Source organism: Labrus mixtus, chromosome 2 (assembly GCF_963584025.1).
Source record: "Labrus mixtus chromosome 2, fLabMix1.1, whole genome shotgun sequence".
Taxonomy (NCBI): Eukaryota; Metazoa; Chordata; class Actinopteri; order Labriformes; family Labridae; genus Labrus; species Labrus mixtus.
In genome coordinates, this window is record NC_083613.1 from 4,928,641 (window position 1) to 4,949,660 (window position 21,020).

A 21,020-nucleotide genomic window follows, 5' to 3' on the forward strand; every position below is an offset into this window, starting at 1 on the left:
CACTTTCTGGTGAACAGAAGTGAATCTGACAGCACAATAAACTAATGTGCAGCATATCCAACAATAGTTCAGGTTGTCAGGCATCATAGGGTCAGTCCAGTTTCTCCTGCCTGGCTGTTTATGCCAAGAAAGAAAGAGTTACAAGACATTGTGCAACATTTCTCTTTTGTCAACATGTTAATTACTGAGCTGCAGAGATGTTTTGTAGGCTTCACGTTTTGATTGGATAAATAGTCAGTTTTCCCTCTAGTCTTTATCCTAATGTGACTTCAGCTGAAATAGTTATCTTCTTCACTTGTTAAAGAGTAGAGAGTGTATTTCTCCAGAATGTTTTCCTGGGAGTTAATAGTCCTATTTTTTTTATAGTTTTCATAACAACTGTTATTCCTCTTTGTTCTAAAGAAACTGCTGTGATTAAGTCCTCTGGATCAGTAGCTTTTGTTGCATTAACTCAAACTAAACTTTAAATGCTCTCCCTGGACTATTTTATTAAACTTCTGAAAGATTGTAATTGTGAGGAAACTGTTAGGGCTTAAAGGTGCTGTAAAGGTGCATGCTAACTAGAGCGTAGATCAGGCCCAAAAAAATCCAGCCCAACTCCTACCTGAGCCCGTGCACGTTCTGTCCAAGCCCAGCCCGACCCCGACCTATTAACTGCATTCATGGGCCCAAGCCCGACTGGAACCCGACATTTTTTTTAATAAGTTGGCTTTTATAATGAAAAGTTCAATTTGTCTAAATGCCAGAAATCTGTTCAGATAAAATCTAAATGAGCGCTACACGGAAGCATGTAGGCTGTAGGAATAACATATGGATATAAACATGGATTAAAACACTTTTTACAAACTGTCTGCTCGTCTCCCGGGATGTTTCTGATCTATCAGTGTGAGTGTATCCGTACACTGAGCTGTGCTTCTTTGACTGTATGTGTTGTTACGCCCGCTCCAGATCGTGTTTCTCTGTCTGACACTTTGCTGATACGGACCGCTTCCCTGTTGCCGAACCTGCTGCTTTGTGGACCACGTCCCCTATCGTCTGCTACATGGTACCGTTTCCCTGTGTTGAACTTCATGTGTGAGCGAGTGTGTGTTACTCCCTCTCCACACTCTGTTTCTCGGTTCGGTCCGCTCAAACAAACTTGCATGATCAAGGGCCCGGCCCAGCCCGAGGATAGTGGCATGAAATATCGACCCGACCCGGCCCGTCAACTTCAGGAGAATCTAAACTCTAGTGCTAACACAGCTTGTAATTGTGTCCCTATAATTATAATGGTCTGTAATTATTGAACATCTAGTTCAACTAGTGAACGCGAGTTGTCATGAATATTGTTGTAACAGTAATTTATTTCAAAAGAGTGTTTGAGATTGTCACAATGAATTAGAAAGTGACTATCGGTATCGGCTACTGTTTTATCCCAGATTTGTACCGATATCATAGATTTATTCACCATTCTAAAAGCATTTCATTTGACTTTCATTGTGTTACACCAGCAGTTATCTTTCACCAGCAGAATATGTTATATGGATTACAAAAAAGCATTATCACTCTCCAGAGTGTCAAACAGTAAGGCACATGCAACAGTTAGTTTCCAGTTGAGTGACCATCTTTTATTTGTTATACTGTATTACTTTTCCACAAGTATTTGATAACTACAATTGAGGGATCAACGCAAAACACGTGTCAGATTTTTTTCCCCTCCCTTGTATCGATACTGCAACCAAAAAATGACATATCGGTCGGGCCCTACAATGAGTCACTGGAACAGTTTGTTATAAGGAATATAAGTGTCAGTGTTGTGGTTAGTGAATGGAGTCATTCATTCAATGTTTTTATGATCACCTTGTTGCTACAATTTTAACTCTTCTCTTCTTAAAATCTGCCTTTTAACAAATTACAGCCATGAATGAACATGTGCCTTTTTTCAGTTATCCTTATAGAATTGGATGTGATATGTCGATAAGTTGTGCAAAAAATATTGGTGTCAACTTTTTTCACATTCTGGTCATCAAACACAACTCTTTGTCAACAACAACCCCCCTTAAGCGTCTCATACAGACGTACAACATACTGTCTGTAAACAGCTGTTTTACGGCCTATATTCCTCCTTTACTTTCTGCTGTTGTTCACTTGGCTAACTTGAAACAGTCCATTTGGTTAAGATTTCACATGGGGGAAAAAATGAGGTTAAGTTTAGGAATCACATCATGGTGTGGGTTGAAATAATAACTCAATGTTGACTTTTTGTTTCAACACTGGGCTCGATCCCTGCTCTCCTGGGTGAATATCCAGCATTGTTTGACTCATCCATCACCCCTGACCACTCGGTAAAAGTATGAACAGTGAATAAGAACAATCTGCTTTTGTAAATGCAAATTATTTCATGGTCTTTCTTGTACCGTTTGAATGCAAAACAACATCAACTTCTTCCTCATCACATAAAACTTTCTGTTTATCTCATCCATGATACAATCATACTAAGACACCTCATCAACGAAACAAAACAGGTCACAAGCATCATCAGTTGAAATGTACATGGGTCATCTCTCTGCAGCAAGACACTTAAGAAAGCATACCTGCAACTAACATCAGATATGTATCACATGAACTTAATAATGAAACCACTGCTGGCATTGAAAAGGTTAAACTTCACGGAGAGAGAGAGAGAGAGAAAACAGAGCAGCCTAACCCCATCAGAAATGCTTTCTTCTTTTGTTTCACATAAACATGGACCCTGCCTCCTTCCCTGTTTCTCTCCCTCTCTCTCCTTCTCTCTACTCCACTCATATGTTTCTATTTAAGGCCAGCAGTGCTGACTACCATGATTGGTGTGTTCACCCCCCTTTCCCGACTCGCTGTCCAACGGCTGTGTCCCACAGGCAGCAGAGGGGAGGCCTTTCCTCTCAACTACACTGTTGATTTTCCACAAGGAAACTTCACCATTCTTCCAGTCATTTGCTCCCCAGTCTTCCCCGACCAACCACACACAGCTTTCTTTCTCTTTCCTTTTTCTTTTACCTTCTTTCTTTTTGGATTTGAAAAGTTTGCTCGAGGTCATGGATCCCCCTTTAGATTGAAGATGCAGCCTAAATAAAGTTTTTCCTTTCCGCACCCTGCGTTTGTTTTGATGCCTTCCAATGCTCCCCAGTCCTTTGCTGTGGGCCGGGGGTCGACTCAGCTATATGGCCAGATGTTTGGGACTATGCAGCCAAGTCGTGAGCTTGCGTTGTGATCGGTGGGGGCGGCAGGGAGCCGGGGTCGGCCCATGGCGGCGTACAGGGTGCACGGCGGCGGCAGCTTAGTTGGTTGCAGCGGGCGTTCGCGGGGTGCAACAGCAGGCAGGTGGCTGACAGCCTGTTTCTTCCCCTCAGGGATTGACAGCTCGGAGCCCATGGTGCTGGAGCAGTACGTGGCCGTGGCCAACTACGAGAGGCAGGAGAACTCCGAGATAAGCCTTAAAGCTGGGGAGACGGTGGATGTGATCGAGAAGAGCGAAAGCGGTAAGTGGATTATTATGTTGTATTTTTAGCCATACGTGCCGTTGTTGAACTTTGACAACCATCTATGTACTGAGATCCACACAAGAACATCATTATGACACATGATTCAAGAAAAGTTAGCTTTTGAAATGTTGTCTGTTGCTTCCTGATGTTTCTACCTCTATCTGAGTAAACACACTTCTCCAAAGAGTCATGTTCACTCTCTTGTGACTTTGCTCCCTCCTTTTCTCACTTTGTCTGCAAGAGTCCCCCCGGTCCCCCTCTTTTCCCAATCTCTGGATCTCCTAGCATGGGGCTTGGCACCAGCTGGAGTTGCTGTAAGGCCGGCAGCAGTCAGTTAAGGGGTGGGTTCAGAGGAAAGGTAGTGTTATGGCTGAGTTCCAGTCTCTTGCCTTTTTCAGTTAGAATGTCGGGTTCAAATGGGATGTAATTATTCTGGCTTGTAAAATGGAGAATTGAGGTGTTTAATTGGTTGGTTCTGTTTCTATATTAAAGCCAGGGTGTCAAGGTGAAGCCAACATTCGTTTGGTTATAGTATGTGTATACAGGGAACTCCAGGGACAGAATTTGTTCAAATGTTAGGATTTGCATCAGTACAAAGGTAGCCCTTCACTTTTTCACCTCGCGTCCTGATAAAGAAATTCTGTGTAGCAATCCTTGTAGGATCTCAATGCAAGCAGAAACTGACAGCCAGCAGCTTGCACAAGAGAAAGCTGGGCAAAAAAAACCCCATCCCATCATTCTCTCAGCCCTTATCTCTGCACTGATTACGTGTGAATTTATTCGTCTTGAAGATATCTTGGCTTCCACATCTTCGAGTGATTATGTGCCCTTTATGAGTCAGGTTTAGCATCGAACAGGCTTGTCATTTTGTCGCCTTTGTGTATGATTTACATTTGCATTTGGCACATTTTCAGCTTTTTCCCTGTCAGCATGAATGAGATAATTGTTAAATGAAGATTTTGAAAGAGCAAAGATGTTGCAAGAGAAAGGTTTTTTTTATTTTCATGATGCGGCTTTGGCACAATCTTGTATTCAAGTAAGTTGTTGTCATCTTAAGATTCACTTTAAAGTTGGATGTCTTCATTTCCGACTTCTAGCTCTGTGAGATTTTGAAATGTTAAGTGTTCCTGTAAGCTTCTGACTTCAGGGGAAATCCGTTTGTTTTCTAGTGCAATTTTTCATTACCAGAAACTCTTTTTTGGAGAAAGAAACATGCATCATGGACTGTTGGACATTTTTCTGGCCTGACAGCATCTGCTCACCAGACCTAGTCTGAGGCTTCTTATTGAATAATTCACATGAAATCTTGATTGAAGTTGTTACAACAATATGAGCAACTCTTTTGAGTTCCTGCCCAAGAGCTGGATATGTGTGCTGTCGTCATTTACTGGGCCAAAGAAGTGGAGCAACAGCCATGCTGATGATGATGATGACGACATCACTGGGCGTCTATGCCAAGACAAACACATCTGAGAGCTTGTATAATATCCCACAACCCCCATTCTGCTTTCAAGGTTTTACTGCAGCCTCCTGGTCTGCGCGTGCTAACTTCCTTTGACGTTTTCAACAAAGGGACAGTGACAGTCCCAAAGGCTATTCCAGCTTATTTCCTTTAACATCCAAGTCAGTACTGTGATGTATTTTAATCCTCTCCAAGAGAAGCACAAATCCATTTTTTTTATCTACTTTTTAATTGAAATGCTGTTCCTTCACAGATGGTTTCATACATTAATATTTAGTTCCCCGGTCAAACACAGGATATTTCCACCAGTTTTAAGTGTCTGCAGGCTTGACCTGTCATAATAATGGGTTCCAGAGTTGGATGTTGTTGTTTTGCCTCAGTGAGAAGTCATTGCCTTGTAAGTCTACACCCAGCTGTTTGCAGGAGTGTGTCAAAAAGGACTCCTGTCACAGTACAACCTGGTTCTGGTTTAAGCATTGTATGAGACACAGTTTAACTGTGGGTGAGTTTGTGTCCAATGGTTTTTTCCAACGGTGTGTGAAGTCCATGTCCACCTATCCCAAGATAGGTATTTAGAAACTGCCACGCTAAAATAAGATTTATGAAGCACAGAGTGGGATTGAGGGCTGGACAAGCTGGAATCGCCCCTTAGAGAGGAGTCGGGGAATGGTCCACTGTCCTGGTTTTCTCCCTATGGTTCCCTTTCGGACATGGGAACCTTCAGTGTCTGGAGTGAGGAATGTCCCAGCTGGAGAAAATAAATCTGCATATGTGACCAGTAAAATTATATGGCGTGTTGGAGTAAGAGGAGGCAGTGATAGGAAGGAGGCTGAGAGGAAAGGTCGATGTGTTTTACCAGCCACAGTCCTGTGTTGGATACTTGATGACATTCCTGAATACTTGTAGATTCCTCTTGTAAACTAGTTAAGGAATAGGTTAAGATGGTCTGTCTCCTTCAGGCCAACCTTGTGTGATTTGCGAAACAAACAGTAACAGTAATTTAGAATTTATTACTGTAAATATTATTTATCTTATTTTTACCTCATTTTATTTTATCTTTTTACCTCATTTGGTTGTATTGCACCGCGGGTCGGAGACAAACGCAATTTCGATTCCACTGTATGTCTGGCATATTTTGAAATTGACAATAAAGTTGACTTTGACTTTGAAGAGTTTATAGGATTAGCGCAGTGTTTTAAATTCCATGGCAATACATCTTTTTTTCAAATTACAAACAGTCATGTTATTATCTAAGTAACCAGGAGTCATCTTCTGGGGATCGTTATGTCTGTATCAAATAGTGGGACACTCTATCAAGTAATTACAGAAATTAAAGGCAAAAGGATCACCAAAGAAGTTAAGGTATTTTCTAAAGGCAGCTTGGAAATCTATACCAAACCTCATGGCAATCCATCTGGCAGTTAATAACACATTCTACTTAACATGTCAAGCCTGGGATGTTGCTAAACACTAAGTGACGGAATCACCCTGTTTGGATCCATCTTCTTGGGATCCTGAATACCGGTTTCAAAAGTCCAACGAATCCCATCCTTGTCAGGATAATTTAGTCAGGGTCGAAGGGATGGAAAGACCAAAAGACAGGTACAGGAAATGGTAAATATCTAAGGGGACTGCACTTGTAAAGGATCTTTCTTATCTTCTTACACCTCAAAGTATTCAAGCAACAGGTCAGTCCTAGAGTCATCCCAAAATCTGATCTAAGAGATGACTTCTGACACATGGAGGTTTTTGTTGGGCTACAAGTTCACAATTTCGAACAATCTATCAGTTTCGGATCAGGTCTCTTTGTTTTTAATATGAAGTTGAAAAGGTTTCGCTGTGTCCATTCTGATGAGTGTTCTGATTTAGACATCCGTTGCAAGGCCCATATCTCAATTTACAAAATGTACATCTTAATGTCGACAGTTAATGATGTGCATGGCCAACCTTACTTGTGTACCAAATGAAATTATTTAGGTTTTATTCATCGTGGTTAGGTCCAGTATTAGTACTGTACCAAGTTCCTCTCTCTCTCTCTCTCTCTCTCTCTCTCTCTCTCCCTCTCTCCCTCTCTCTCTCTCTTTCCCTCTCTCTCTCTCTCTCTGATAGGTCTACCGTGTAGTTCTAAATCAGGGCATGCCAAATCAATGAAATAATTGATGTGCAGAACACTTGGCCTCATGAGTAGTAATCCCACTCATGTTTTCTTCCACACTGTCTAGCATCATCTCAGACAATGTAAATTCAAGCGACTAGCCTTCCACTCTGTTGTCACAGTGTCAGAGGGGGAAAATATGGGGGGAATACCCCCCCTGTTCCATCAGCCATGACTAATGGATCTGCCATGAGGGCCTTGACGCTAAACTGCAAAACATTTTATTCTTTGGGTTGGTGCACCGCCCAAGCCACAACGCCAGCCGGAGAAGCCATTTACCCAAATATCTTTGCCCTTTTTTCTGCCAAGTTTTCGGGGCATTTTGTCACAATTGATTCAAAATCATTTGAGAGATTTGCTAACCTCTCTATGGAATTGACTGGACCCCTCACCTACAGTATGACCCCTGATATGTTTCCAAATAATACTTATCTTCATTTTGAAAAATCATTTTGCAATGTTTTTCTAGACTTCTGAATTGCTATGGTGTACATGGAAAAATGTAAGACATCTATTACTTTTGTGGCATTTCTTGTCAGAAGGTAAAATGATGTTTGTAGGAGAATCACTGCCAGGAATGTTGTAAACATTTCCCCACCGCACCTTTCCCAGGAGATCTGGTTAGGCTGGCAGTCTAACCCATTATGCTTTTCCAACGGTTAGTCCTTAATGCTTTGCTTGGCCTGGCTAGAGATTGTTCCTTGTGCAAGTCAGTTTCATAAGAGAAAGCCTTCGGCTAAAAATGTATTATATGAACCTCACATTGCATTAGGTCATTTGCACTACAAGCTGCGGTTCACTTAGGGTAGGCCTTAGCTTTAGGCTATAAAATAATTACAGAACTTCTTAGCCATAGTGGCTGGAAAATGTCCCAAAAATCTCTGAATTAAAGCAATGATAGGATCAGTTTTTCTACCAATACATCACTGATTGCTGTGTAAAGTCCTCCCCACTAAGAGATAGACAAATTTGAAGCACAGATTTAATTTAAACGTTTTAACACGGCCCTAGATATGACAAAAAAAAACAAAGAACCTAAACAAGAAATCAACATATTCAGTGTACAATAACATAAAAAACACCACTAAGCCATTAATCAACCACTCAGAGTTTCAATATAGCTCCATTAATAATTCCACAAATATGTAATATTTAGATTCTGAAAAAATGGTCAGATGCTCTTTTAAAGGAATATGAATGGCATTTGGAATATTAAATGGGCCTAAAAACAATGTACTAAAGTGTTAAATGATGCAGTAGTTCCTTTAAAAGCCTTGTCTAGAGGGAGCTTTTAAAGGTTTTGCATAGAAGCTAGCTTGACATACCATTCGCCTTAGGCTGTCAAAGGTATCTTATGTCTTTAATCAAGGTGTACTGAGGACTAGCTTATAGGATGTTCTGCATCAGAGAAGATTTTGGTTTGGACAGAGTTCACATGGGAGGCTTGAGGAAAGCATTAGCATCGCCTCCAGGCTGTAAAAGAGACAGCCAGCATCAATCAGGGTGGTACGTTTGAGCCAAGGGATGGCCTAGTATCATTCTCACAACACACTAGCATAGCTGGTTAGCTAGCCTCACTCTCATGCAGTAAAAGGAGTGCTGAACAGCTTCAGTCCCATATAGTTTACTTCTGTGGGATAGTAGAGGCTCCGTGGAGACTGACCAGGTTAAATGCAGCATGTTTCAGTGAGCTTTGCAAAGTACACACATCTGACAGATACAAACAGATTAAAGTCTTTAGCTTAAGGTAACACATACACCATATGGAGCATTAATCTAAAGTGTGATGTTTAGTCAACACTGGGTTCTGAAAGCTCCCACAGCCTGCTATCCCCTTTCACTTGTAACAATTCTGGCACGGTAACAAGACCCCCACATTTTATGAAAACTTCAGCCAGGTAACACGATCTTCAAACTGGGATATAATGCTTCAGTCTTCCTGTGTCAATAAAGACCAGAACCTTGAAATTGGCAATGACTTTCTTGGAGGGAACAGCACGGAATGGATTAGGTGGCCCCCCTAAATACCTATTTTTAACTTTGAGAAACACTTCAAAGTGTCGTGAGGTGGCATTCGACCCAAAAATCTAATCTTTTTCACTATGACATACCCATCCCTATAAATTTGGGAGGTAGCTTTTATAAGTTTGTGAATTTGTTCTTCATGGTGAATGTTATTTGAAGAGGGAAACATTTTCAGGACAGTTTTGTACACAGTTTCTGAAGTAATATGTCCCTTCTGAACCTGTGTTAACCCATCCAAGATCACATTAGACACTTACATCCACTTCTCCAAATGCAGGATGAAAATAAAGAACATCTATTTGGCCTCGTGGTAGAGGGGTGGATAGATGAAGTAAACACAGGGAGGAGTTGACCCATAAATGGCTGTTTGAGTACAATGTGAAAGCAAAAGTGAACTTTGAGATTTAGTTTAACCAACACAGCGATGTTTGTCTTACACTTAACCAACTTTTTTTCCCCTGAACTTTACCAAGTAATTATATATTCCTGAACCCAATCCAAACAGTTTACCTAAACTCTTTTTTTCCAAAAGGAAGACAGGCAGTACTGTTTGACATCAAACCTTGACTAAGCATTTGTATTTGTTTGCTTGGGATGAGAACTCATTGAGGTGGTGTTTTTTTTCCTGCGAAGCCTTTAAGTTTTGAAAAACTCACTTCGTAGTATTTAGATTTTGTACACGATATATAAAAAACATGATTTAACTGACACAGTCGATTTGTTGGCTATGGATGGGTCAGAAAAGGTTGTTTTAAGTGGTGAGGATGACATAGAATAGATTTAAAAATGTTGAAGAAGCTTGGACAGAAATTACATTTTTGTGGTCTATGTTCAATGTTATGGCTGTGATAGGCAACGACGATTGTTTTGCTGCTATTCCATGTATTTTTCTCCAAATATTCTCCTCTGTTTACACTGCAGAAAGTTTAGCAGGCAATTCAATGCATCACCCTGGAAAGTGTTCGTTCCAGCGCTCTGTTCTCTCCAGGGGATCTGTCCCTAATTAGAAACTGAGAGGAGAACAACAACATGACAGCCACCTTGAGGGCCCCCTGGATGCCCTTTTTTAACAGACATCATTGTCAAAACTGTCTGATGATCGTTCGGACGACACCACGACGAGAAAGCGAAATAAAAGCATGTGGTGTTGTTTTTTGGACATGGAATTAGTGTGGAATACTATGGCTTTGAAGCGTTCAGCCAAACATCTGCTGGCTTTCTCCCTCAATACTCTTTTAATCTTTGTTTCCCCCTCTCTCCTTTTCCTCTCTCTCTTTCACCTCTGTCTATTTTTTATGGCCCATTGTATTTCGTATCCAGCATTCACTTTGTGCATGTCCCATTCCCCCAAACCTCTCCGACAGCCCTTTGCATGCGACGCTCACTGATAATCTTGCTCTCGCTGCTGTTACTGTACAACTCAGTTCACCCTGACCTCGGCTTTCCCTCTGCGGGAGAAAAACTGGCAATTATTGCCTGCCAAGACATGGTGTAGCTAGAAACTCCAATTAGTTCTCAGTGCTGTAAGAAATGCCAATTACAGCCTCTCTGCTGCCTTACATATTCATGTTTGTGTGTGTGTGTGTGTGTGTGTGTGTGTGTGTGTGTGTGTGTGTGTGTGCATGCTCGTGGTTGTGTATATGCATGTGTATTAATGTGAGATACAGCAGGTGTTGCTGCATTACCTTTCTTAATATCAGTCATTAGTTGCTCAGTGCCTCATGAATCCTCCAGACCAGTTGGGTCTGTTGTGTAATACAAACTGGCAAGAATGTTAATTTAAGCTATAAGGTGAATTTTAGGCTAGCTGTTTTGGTCTGCTTTCTATTGGACAGACAGGGGCCAATCACCGGCAGGTTAGCTTGTGCTGGCATGCGTTAGCTTGCAGTTTAGGTACAAGCTGAAAGCGTACACGCTAAGTCCCGCAGTGAGTGTGTGCTTCTGGGGGGCGAGGAACACAAGGGAACAGGGGTCCAGATTGAATGTTGTTATTTTTACAAGCTTCAACAAACATCTCTACTGCCTCTGAATTTAAAGACTCATCTGGGCCGCCCTGATCATTTCAAACGTTTTTGATACTGTAAAGCAGGAAAATGACTAAATGAAAGCACAACGAGAGAGAAAGGATTATAAAGAAATAAGTTACTAAAAAAAACAATCAACACTGTAGTCCTAAGGCTACAATGCTACTATGTTTATCACACCATTTAACCAAGACAGAAAATCTTCCCCCCACATCTCACTGCAGAATAGAGTTAACATGGTGTTTCCAGACTTTTAAAACTTCTGTTTCTCTAAACTGAAAAGTATACGTAATATTTTTGCACAACTTCAGTGTCCAGTTGTTAACAGTTGCTGCCCCATTACACCACCTGGGGGTTTTCTGTGAGTCCCCACTGACCAAATAAGTTAAGCCATTAAATTCCACGTTTTGTAATTTGCCCACGTAAGAGAAAATAAGAGGACAAGCGGAGGACAGACACAGACACCACCACTCGTGTATGGAGGCCCATGAGTGTTTTACTGACTCTATGTGGAAGTGGTCCTGGAGATTAAAGATGCTATTTGTAAACTCCTTACATTAACAGATCATCTGGACTGAGTATTGATGCCCATCAAGGTGCCTGACAAAGTTTTTCCTCCAATGGCTTGAAGGTGTAAACCGGGTATAAATGAATCTTCTATGGATCTGATTTTTTTTTTTTGCTTGATTGAAACATGTAGTTGAGTTCCACCCAAGCAAGCTCCCGGCCAATCAAAAGACCCGACACCTAACGGGGAAATGAGCACTCGTATTGTCATCATATCAAAAACACCGGGCAGTACAACTCAGAGACAAGTAGAGAGAGGACTCACAGAGCTCATTGCATTGACTCACTCAAAGACAGACACACATGCATGCTCAAACACATGCACAGACACAGTGGACCAAACCCACCAATAACAAGAGATGATGAGTTCAACCTGTAAAAATAACAGCGGTCTGTGTTCTACTGTAGGCACAGATGACTGAACACCTTTTATTTGTCCTGTTCCGCACTCGTTCATTTTCACAGCTGCTGCTGACTAACCCGCCCACCCCTTGACTAGCTCGACTCTTGTTTTTCTACTGCAGGTCATGTATATGAACATGTGCACTTAATGGTCATGTATCAGAGAGCATATTGTGATATGAGGTAGGTGAAGCTGGTCTTTGATCACAACTGCAAACCTGTCCAGGGTGTGCTTTGTGGCTTTATTAGAAGTCCAAACTAAACTCCATCATCTTAGATGAGAATACAACAAAGAAACATTCATTTGTCATCCACATTCTTGAAGATAGGAGAACTATATTTTTCAACACAACATGCTTGTACCTGGTCAAAATGAAAAGAAAGGCCCTGGCACCTGATTATGACATTCTTCAGATTGACAATGCTCTGCAGACTGAAAAACATACTAGGAATTCTTCTTCTTTAAGCATGAAGGGAAACTACAGGAAATGTAGTTGTTGTAGTGAGTCTTAAAGACAATATTAAGGGATTTTAAGTAGCTGTAGAGAGACTGATATATACTAGATTTTGGGGGGATTCTTTTTTTAGTGTAAGCAATATCCTTATCAATAAAGGTCAAATTAAAATGGAATTAAAATGTAACCACAAACATCCTACTGCTCTTTTGGTGACACCGCTTCAAATGTGTTATACATGGTTTCTTATTTACAACAGCATCAATTGCAAGGGCATAATGTCTAATAGTGTGCACTGTTTTAAACCTTAGTCTAAGATGACAGGATTTGATCTCATCCAAATACCAAAAAAAAAAAAATCTACATTTGGTCATCATCTGACACACTAAGCAAACTGCTTCTGTCAGCCACTCCTTTTTGCGAGTGAGAATATTCACCCTCACAGTAATCTGGCCCACCACGCCCTCACTGAGCTCCACTTGGTCGGTGTGTGCATCATTCCATGTATATTTTGAGCCAAGTTATGCTTTGGTTTAATTGACTGTGAGTAATATTTCTCCATCTGGCTGCCAATCTTGGGCCCAGATCTCCTCCTACGAGACAGATTTTCTGTGAAAACCGACTGCACGCTTCTCGTGCATGAGGGTCAGCCCACTTCGCTTTGGCATCAGGTTTGCAATAGTGCCAACTGCCTATAACATAGAGATAAGAGACTGATTTTCTATCTTTTTACTTCAATGTCTTATAACTATACCCACATCTGCATCTCCATTTTTTTGATTCTTTGTCTCCAGGCCTGTGTGCCGTCTGTATTTGTATTTCAGGGAGGTGCAGCTCTGTTTCTGGTCCTCATTTATCTGCTTTTACTGGGCCCACTTTCTGCAGAGCTGGATTTATAGGAGAACTGGGCCATGTCTAAGCCTGGCCTTGGACTACCACGTGTGCACATGATGGATTCTGAAGCTCGGCATGTGTGAGGAAGATAGAGAAGTGTTTCGAAAAGGTTCCTGGCCTTTGTGGGAATGTTTATTGTGCATAATCTGAAGAAGACAAAGCCTGGGCAGGTCAAGTTATGTTGTTCATTTTTCTTAACAACAAACCTGTTCATGCTTAAACAGAAACAAAATGAGGAGGATTTGATACTGTTGTCCTCTCACGCTGATAGTCGCTCCAACTCTACACAACACAGTTTTCCTCTCAAACCCTGTGACTGTACTGCAGAGAATGACCTACACGAATACTTTTATCATCTTTGAGCACAAGATGAGAAAAATGTGTGCAACTTTACTGTTCATATTTAGCTGGTGGGTTCCCTCTGTGAGCTCGAGCTTCCTCCCACAATACAAAAACATGCAAGTTGTTGTTGATTCTAAAGTACCCATCGGTGTGAGCCTAAGTGTGTATGGTTGTCTGCTTAATTCAGCCCTTTGATTGACTGGCAACCTGTCCAGCATGCACCACCACCCCCACCCCCGGACCCTTAACAGCATGAGTGGTATATTACAGACAAATGGATGGATGGATCTTGCAGTAGACATAAATGGGGTAACTTAGCTAAACTTTAAGACAGTAAGAACAAGGGAAAATCTAGAGAAACCTCATATTTCATGTGTTTTCCACCTAAGATTGTTGTAAAATAAAATATATAAATATAAATATATGAGCTATATGTAACAGGTGCTTTAGAGCTTTAGAGGTGCTTTAACAGATTGTGTTACATTTGGATGGAGCCAAGTAAGCAAGCTGCTTCCAGCTTGTTTCTTTGGTGTCTGTTATGATCAGCTAACTGTTGCTGGCTCGAGCCAGTTTGAGAAATGCCAAGACATGAGACTCGCAAAGAGGCGCATATATTATACATTATATTATTATTTTTTTTACCACTGCTGCTTATATTAACTCAGACAGCAACAACAGCAGGTAAACATTCAGGTACAACCTCTCATTGTGATGACAGTTTGAAGAGATTTGTGCTGTCTCTTTCTGAATGGAGTACAACTTTAAGAACTGAACACATTTGTGTTATTTTTGTTCCAAAACAATTCCTTGTTTTAACTCTCCATAGCTGTAGAGAATGAGTTTGAGCAGCAAATACAGATGAAATCACAACATTCCTGATGAAGATTTAGTCATGATGAAGTAGGCTGTGATCATTCCCAAGTTATCGGATCTTTAAAGTTGAAGAATTCTTCTTTTTACGATCACTTCCATCTTATCTTACTGAGGGTAAGATAAGAGAATCACTGACGGTAGTAAGATGAGATAAAGGGCAACTGAGAAGCTTACACTTGCCACTGTTGATGGCAAACAGTCACCGCAGTCCTCTTATCATCCCTGCAGTTTATTTTCCAGCTAAAGCCAGGTGGGCTCAGGAGAAAAGGAACTCCTGCTCGTGTCCCTGTGTAGAACTACTTCACTCCTCCGTACAGGTGGCTCCAATTCTTCTTTCAGCTCTTTGAGTAGTTACAATGAATCAGCCCATGAAGTGTGTTTCATAGAGAGCAAGCTGTTCTTACTTTCACACTCTGGCACAAAAGAAAATGACTGAAACCTTCAGGTATCACCACATAAACTCTCCGCCTTTGGCACTTTTAAAAGCGGCTTGAGTATAGTCCACTTCTGAACAATCTCAAAATGAAATCAGTCTTCACACACATGGTGTCAACCACATGGAAAACATATCTGGAAGCCATTATCAACTGTTTAAATAGTGGAAGCATTTCTAATCCACCAGGTAGTGAACCAGCAAAGTGTTTTCTATCATTTAGATCAGCCTTTCCCAAACTTAAGACTGCCGCGGCCCGCTTTGAAATACAAAATTATTCCGGGGCCCATTATAAATTGACTACAGCTATCACTTTCAGTTAGGGTAAATTATTGGACATGACAACATGATATTATGGCAAGATAGACACAAAAGGTTAGTAAACAATATGTCCATGAATAGTCATGACACGCCTTACTAATCACTTAAAGGGTCGACTCATGGTGAATTGTGATATTTATTTTATTTTTTAAATTGGTGGAGGGCTTTTCGCGGCCCACCTGCAGTACCCACACGGCCCACCAGGGGACCGGGCCCACACTTTGGGAAGCACTGATTTAGTATATATATTATATTATATTTCATTGCTTTGTTCTTTTGAGAATTGTCATTCAAAATAACAAAGTGAAAGGCTCCAAGCTATCAGAAATACCTTTATTCACATCTCTATAATTAAACATTTTGTATATAAAATACATGCAAGTCTTATCCATTATTCCCCTAAAGATATATTCTGACTAAGACTCTAACTTCCCTTTGATGTTATACCCTTAAACATGTGATATCATTTACTACTGTAGTCTTCGGGTTTCATTATATTTAAGTGTGCACAACCAAAAAATAGACACAATAAATATGAACACTTCTTAAACATTCATGCATAAAACCATGAAACGGTTATATTTACAGTATAATCTATCCATTGTTTGGCCACAACCGACTCCTCTTACCTTCACCCACACAGGAACGGTCCCCTACATGCCCGTGTTTGACAGCCCCTCCTGAGTTTACAAGTCCCAGCGCTGTGTCGAGGCTGTTCATTTTAACACTGGGCTTCTTAAACCAGGAGTTATGGTGTAAGATTTAATTAGCGCAATATAACTGTCGTGGTGTCAAATACAATTTCATGTGAAAACTGCTACCTCCACCGGCTGAGACCTTACAGGCTCCTAAATTGATCCTGACGGGTCTAACATGAACTGAGCTGACCCCTGTGGATGCCAAACTGCACCGCCGCGTCTCTACAGGAGTCAGAAGGCATGCAGGCTGTTGGCAGGTACAGAGCATCCACAGAAAGTGAAGGTGACTAAGAGGAAGTTCGGCTACACTGCAACAACTGTGCATAACCAACCCCCCCCCCCCCCCCTTGTCTGTGGCCCCTCAGGTTGAATTAACTCCTGTGTTTAACTGTGAGACATGCTGTGGGGGTATTCAGGAGAACAGTAAGATTGTGTGTGTGATTCTCTGCGAGTGTTTTATACCACACATAAGCTGTCAGTGTCCGGGTGGCTCAGGCCTCATTCTGCTTATCCTCGGCTGAGGAGAGATGAGGCCACATGCAGGGGGGGCGGTTGTGCAGGCTCTTCTGCCGGGGTCTGTTAAGTGTCAACCCAATAATATTTTAATACCTGTTGGGAGAAGATGTTAATGCTACAGTCCAGAGTGAATTGAGCTAAGCGCCAATTTGAAGCTTATTGTACTCCTACTAGAAGCTCCAAATGCATCTGAACTGCGTTGAGACTACCTGTGAACTAAATAAGAGGTAGTTAATGTTCACTGATCATTCAAAAAAAGTGACATTTCACTAAATAATATTGATAGTTCTATGATTGTCCAGCCTTTGTACAGTAGTAGTACTTTGACTACTAATAAAGGAATATACATTTTAACTGAGGGTCCCCTTGGTATCTGCTTTAAAAGCTCATGTCATGGTCTTCTTCTGTGGGTTAGTTCCTCAGCTGATTCAGTTTTCTTGATGATGAAGGTTGCCCTAAATGACGAAGACGCTTTTGTTTGGAAGACCACGAAAAGAAATTGAAAGCTCAGGAAAATCACGCGTCAGGAAGGCTCTGAAAAAGTTTTTTAAGGTTAAATTTGTCGGTTTGGTTTAGTTAGTATTATCTTATCATATTTTTGCAATTATCAAAAAGCATGTGCATTCTCTGTCGCATCCAAATCTCTGTTTCTTTGTGAAGTGTTACCTCCTTTCTATACTGTTGCTGCTTTTTACTGTACAAACACATCTCACACAACCCTTCTTCACCATTACTGTAACTTTCCCAATGATACAGTTCTATTCAACAGGCATAGTTTCCACATCATTCATAGTACGTGTTAATGTGATTGGTGTCTCGCTCGGTTGTAAAAGAGGGCGTGATTGGTTGATTCATCCAGGCTTCTGCAACCACATTACAGAGTACGCCGTGCAGTATGGTGAGCAGCAATGATCTAATTGTTGGACTTATTTAGAATAAGAAAAAAATTCTGTCTCCCTCCACCCATCAGTCTAAATCTGTCACTTCTACTCTACTTATATGTTCAGTCACACTTACAAAGGAACACTTGAGACCAGTCTGAGCCCTTCAGACCAAGAGTTGCCAATTTACTGTATAGATCCTTGGGAATCAGGGGTGTGTATAGAGCACATCAGCTACTATCAGTGCCAAAAAAGCAAGCAATATGATCCCAGATTTATATTTCCTCCACACTATTGTGACAGCTAGACAACACCTAAAACAACTGCAAACATCTGACTCAGTTGGCTGTCATTCCAGTTTTTTTCTTTAAATCCTATGGTTTCTTAGGACTAATTAAGTCATGTTGCCCAATTTAAAGACAATTGTCATGTTCAACTTGTCAAGGCCGATGATTTGCAAAAGAGGACACATGCCGTTCATTGAATTGCTGTTGAAGTGAATGATGTGCCTCCCGCTCACAGTGATGAGTTTTATGTGATCGCGTGATGTCAGCTGTCTGGATGACGTACCAAAGTAGCCGGCATTTTGACCACAAACATTAGTCATTCGTATTCAATGCATTCATCTCTCTTGCCTAAGACGTAAGTCAAATGACTGCAGTACAATGGTGCGACCATGATATTTAATCCATTCCTGAGTGGAAACCCGTCCTTTGTGAGACTCCCCAAAGACATAGGATTAGTCAGCCAGTGTCAGACATATTTAAAGGACAGTCTGTGGAAATTTAGACTTATGTGCAAAAAGGTTCTTTGGCTGCAGTGCAGTGATTTAGTCAGTGTTGTAAAGAGTTCCAGTAAAATATACATTCAGCATCTGTAATGGCAATGAGTCAACACGCCATGACTCAGGTTGGTGAAGTATTCTTCTCGACGGTAGCCATGATGGTGGACAGGGCTGCAGGAATGGCAAATTTGGTTGGTCAGTTGATCGACCAGACCAGTTCGTTTGTCCAACAGTCTGGTACGACTGAAACTTCTCGGACGATAAATCTGTAAAATGCGGGTTTCTCCCTAACTTTTTATGTACCACCAGCACATTGACATGTCTCACTTGTCCAGTGAAATATATCCACTTCTGTCTTTTAATTTGACACAAACGTTTTTACAGACTTTTGAGGTTTTAAGGAAATTTTGTACCACAATAAGGGTGACACGTTTTGATTGAGTGAACCATTAGATAAACTACAATGGAAATTAGTACAGACAACCATGTCCCCCTTGTAAAGAATGATAAGAAACTTTGGTGATATACTAAGCCTCAAGTTTGGAAGTTTGACCATTGCCATGTTGTGTTTTGGGAGCCTGAAGTGAGGCTAGAAACATATTTCTAAGTTTTTTTTTTTCTATCCTAGTTGACGCCATGCACTGTGCCTATGAACAACCTCACAGGAGCTGGAAAATTTTATTTACTCCACACAACTTGTCAATTAGCTTTGGGAGAAGTACGGAAAGACAGCAGCAGTAAAAAAACATTTCAAAATAAGTAATAATGAAAAAAAGCAGAGACTTCTTAATCCATCCACCAGCCTCAACAATCTTGATCTTCAACGTTCACAATAAGAACTTTTTAAACCAATTTTCTTCAGTCTCCGAAACATTCCTATCTGGTATCTCTCCATCTCTTTCAACGTCTGGTTTAGTAATGATGAAAGCATTCCAAGTAGGTGAAACTTTCATCCACAATGGGTCTGCCTCCTATCTCTTTGTCATGCTGATACACAAAAAAAGCCCAGCATAGTGAACGTACAGTTTAGTCATCCGTACACAGGCTGAAATTGCTATGTTTCAAATGCTGGGTCATCCACATGCTGCAACACTGTAGAGATGAGCGACAGTGACGTGTAATTCCCATTATTTGATGTAAATCACCACATGGGGGAATGTTGGCAGCTGCCATACTTCATGACTTGGTGATTGCTAGCAGTGCTTATGTTAATTTCTGTCTCCCCTCTTTGTTTCTATTTTTATTTTCAGGCTGGTGGTTTGTCAGCACAGCAGAGGAGCAGGGCTGGGTGCCGGCCACATACCTGGACTCCCAGAATGTAACCAGAGACGACTTGGATCTGGGCACCTCGAGGACCGGGGAAGGTTAGCTCAGACAAACACGACATTATTAGATTCATAAAACACAGACAAGACATAAATGTTCCTCCTGGATGAGAAAACCCCTGAGTAGAACCGGCCGTTATTTCTAAATAATCCTTTTTTTATGCATGTGGTTTTTTCTGTGCTTCTATCTCAATCTAAAAAAAAAAAGCAGCACAGTAGCCAGCTGTAAACACACAAGCACATTGCACACAGTCACAAACTTCCAGTCACACATTAGGAACCTTAAAGACCACAGTCGCGGCTCCATGGTGAAATGGTACCAGACCACAGCCAAAGGAGTTTGCAATATTTTGGCACCACAGAAAAATTCCTTTTAACTCCCTCGGGAGGCTGCAACTCTTGCAGGAGGCTCGCTCTGTTGTGACCCTTTCCTCCCTAATGTTTAGTCTGACTGCAGGGATGGAGCATTTCATCACTGTGTCATAAGGCCCCCATTTCTGCTTTCAGACCAAGGGAATCCAATAGAGATAAATAAAGTGCTAACACGCAAGTATGCTCACACGCATGCTTAGAAATACATGCCATACACATGGTTGCATGGTTTATCTGCAGCCAGTGTGTGGAAATGAAACAGGACTGGTGCAATGGTTTATCATGCTTCAGAGTGCCACTGGATTATCTAACAAACATGGTCTGTCTCTCATTAAGATGTGCAAGCCTCCTCGCTTCATTGAACTGTGCACATTCTGCAAGACACACAGATACACACAGACACATACACACACTCTGCTAGAATGATGACAGCTCCTGCACAGCTGCCACAGTCACTGTTATTTGCTGTTCTCATTCGTTTCAGGGATTTCTCCCCCCCCCCACTAAATATATGTTGTCAGTGCCTGCAACAGTGAATTCTCATACAGTCTGTATCCTAGAGGTGAAATAACAGCCTAATGGATATGTAGTGTTTATTGCTTGGGGATTGTATGTTTGCAATGTTTTAATGAGTGGTGTCTCATTTGTATTTTCGTGTTTTCACTAAACTAACGTTGATTAAATTTGGTGTGCTATAGAGCATTCATTTAAAGGATCATTTGGCCAAATTACAATTGAGGGCTTCTCAGCCCATTGCACTGCAGTTAGTGGTCAAATGAGAAAAACATAAAATGCAAATAGTAACAAATCCACACAGGTGTAGACGTCCTGACCTGTGTCAACGGGTAGGCCTGTGACCACAGGTTATATGACTATAAACATAATTAAAAGATCAAACTAGGGGGGGCGCTGGTAGCCTAGCAGCTAGTGCTCGCGCCCCCTGAACAGAGGCTTAAGTCCTCAAGAGCGTGTGCCAGGGTTTGAAGCCGAC

General features: G+C 41.3%; 1 protein-coding gene across 2 annotated transcripts in view; it reads left to right on the top strand.

Moving 5' to 3' along the window:
• sh3pxd2aa (SH3 and PX domains 2Aa) overlaps positions 1-21,020 on the top strand; it is a 125,733-nt gene that overhangs the window by 77,329 nt on the left and 27,384 nt on the right. For both annotated transcript variants that reach the window (XM_061048354.1, XM_061048363.1), the window contains 2 exons: positions 3,369-3,497; positions 19,583-19,696. In XM_061048354.1, coding sequence (XP_060904337.1) covers positions 3,369-3,497; positions 19,583-19,696 — 243 coding nt within the window. The remainder of the gene's footprint in view (positions 1-3,368; positions 3,498-19,582; positions 19,697-21,020) is intronic.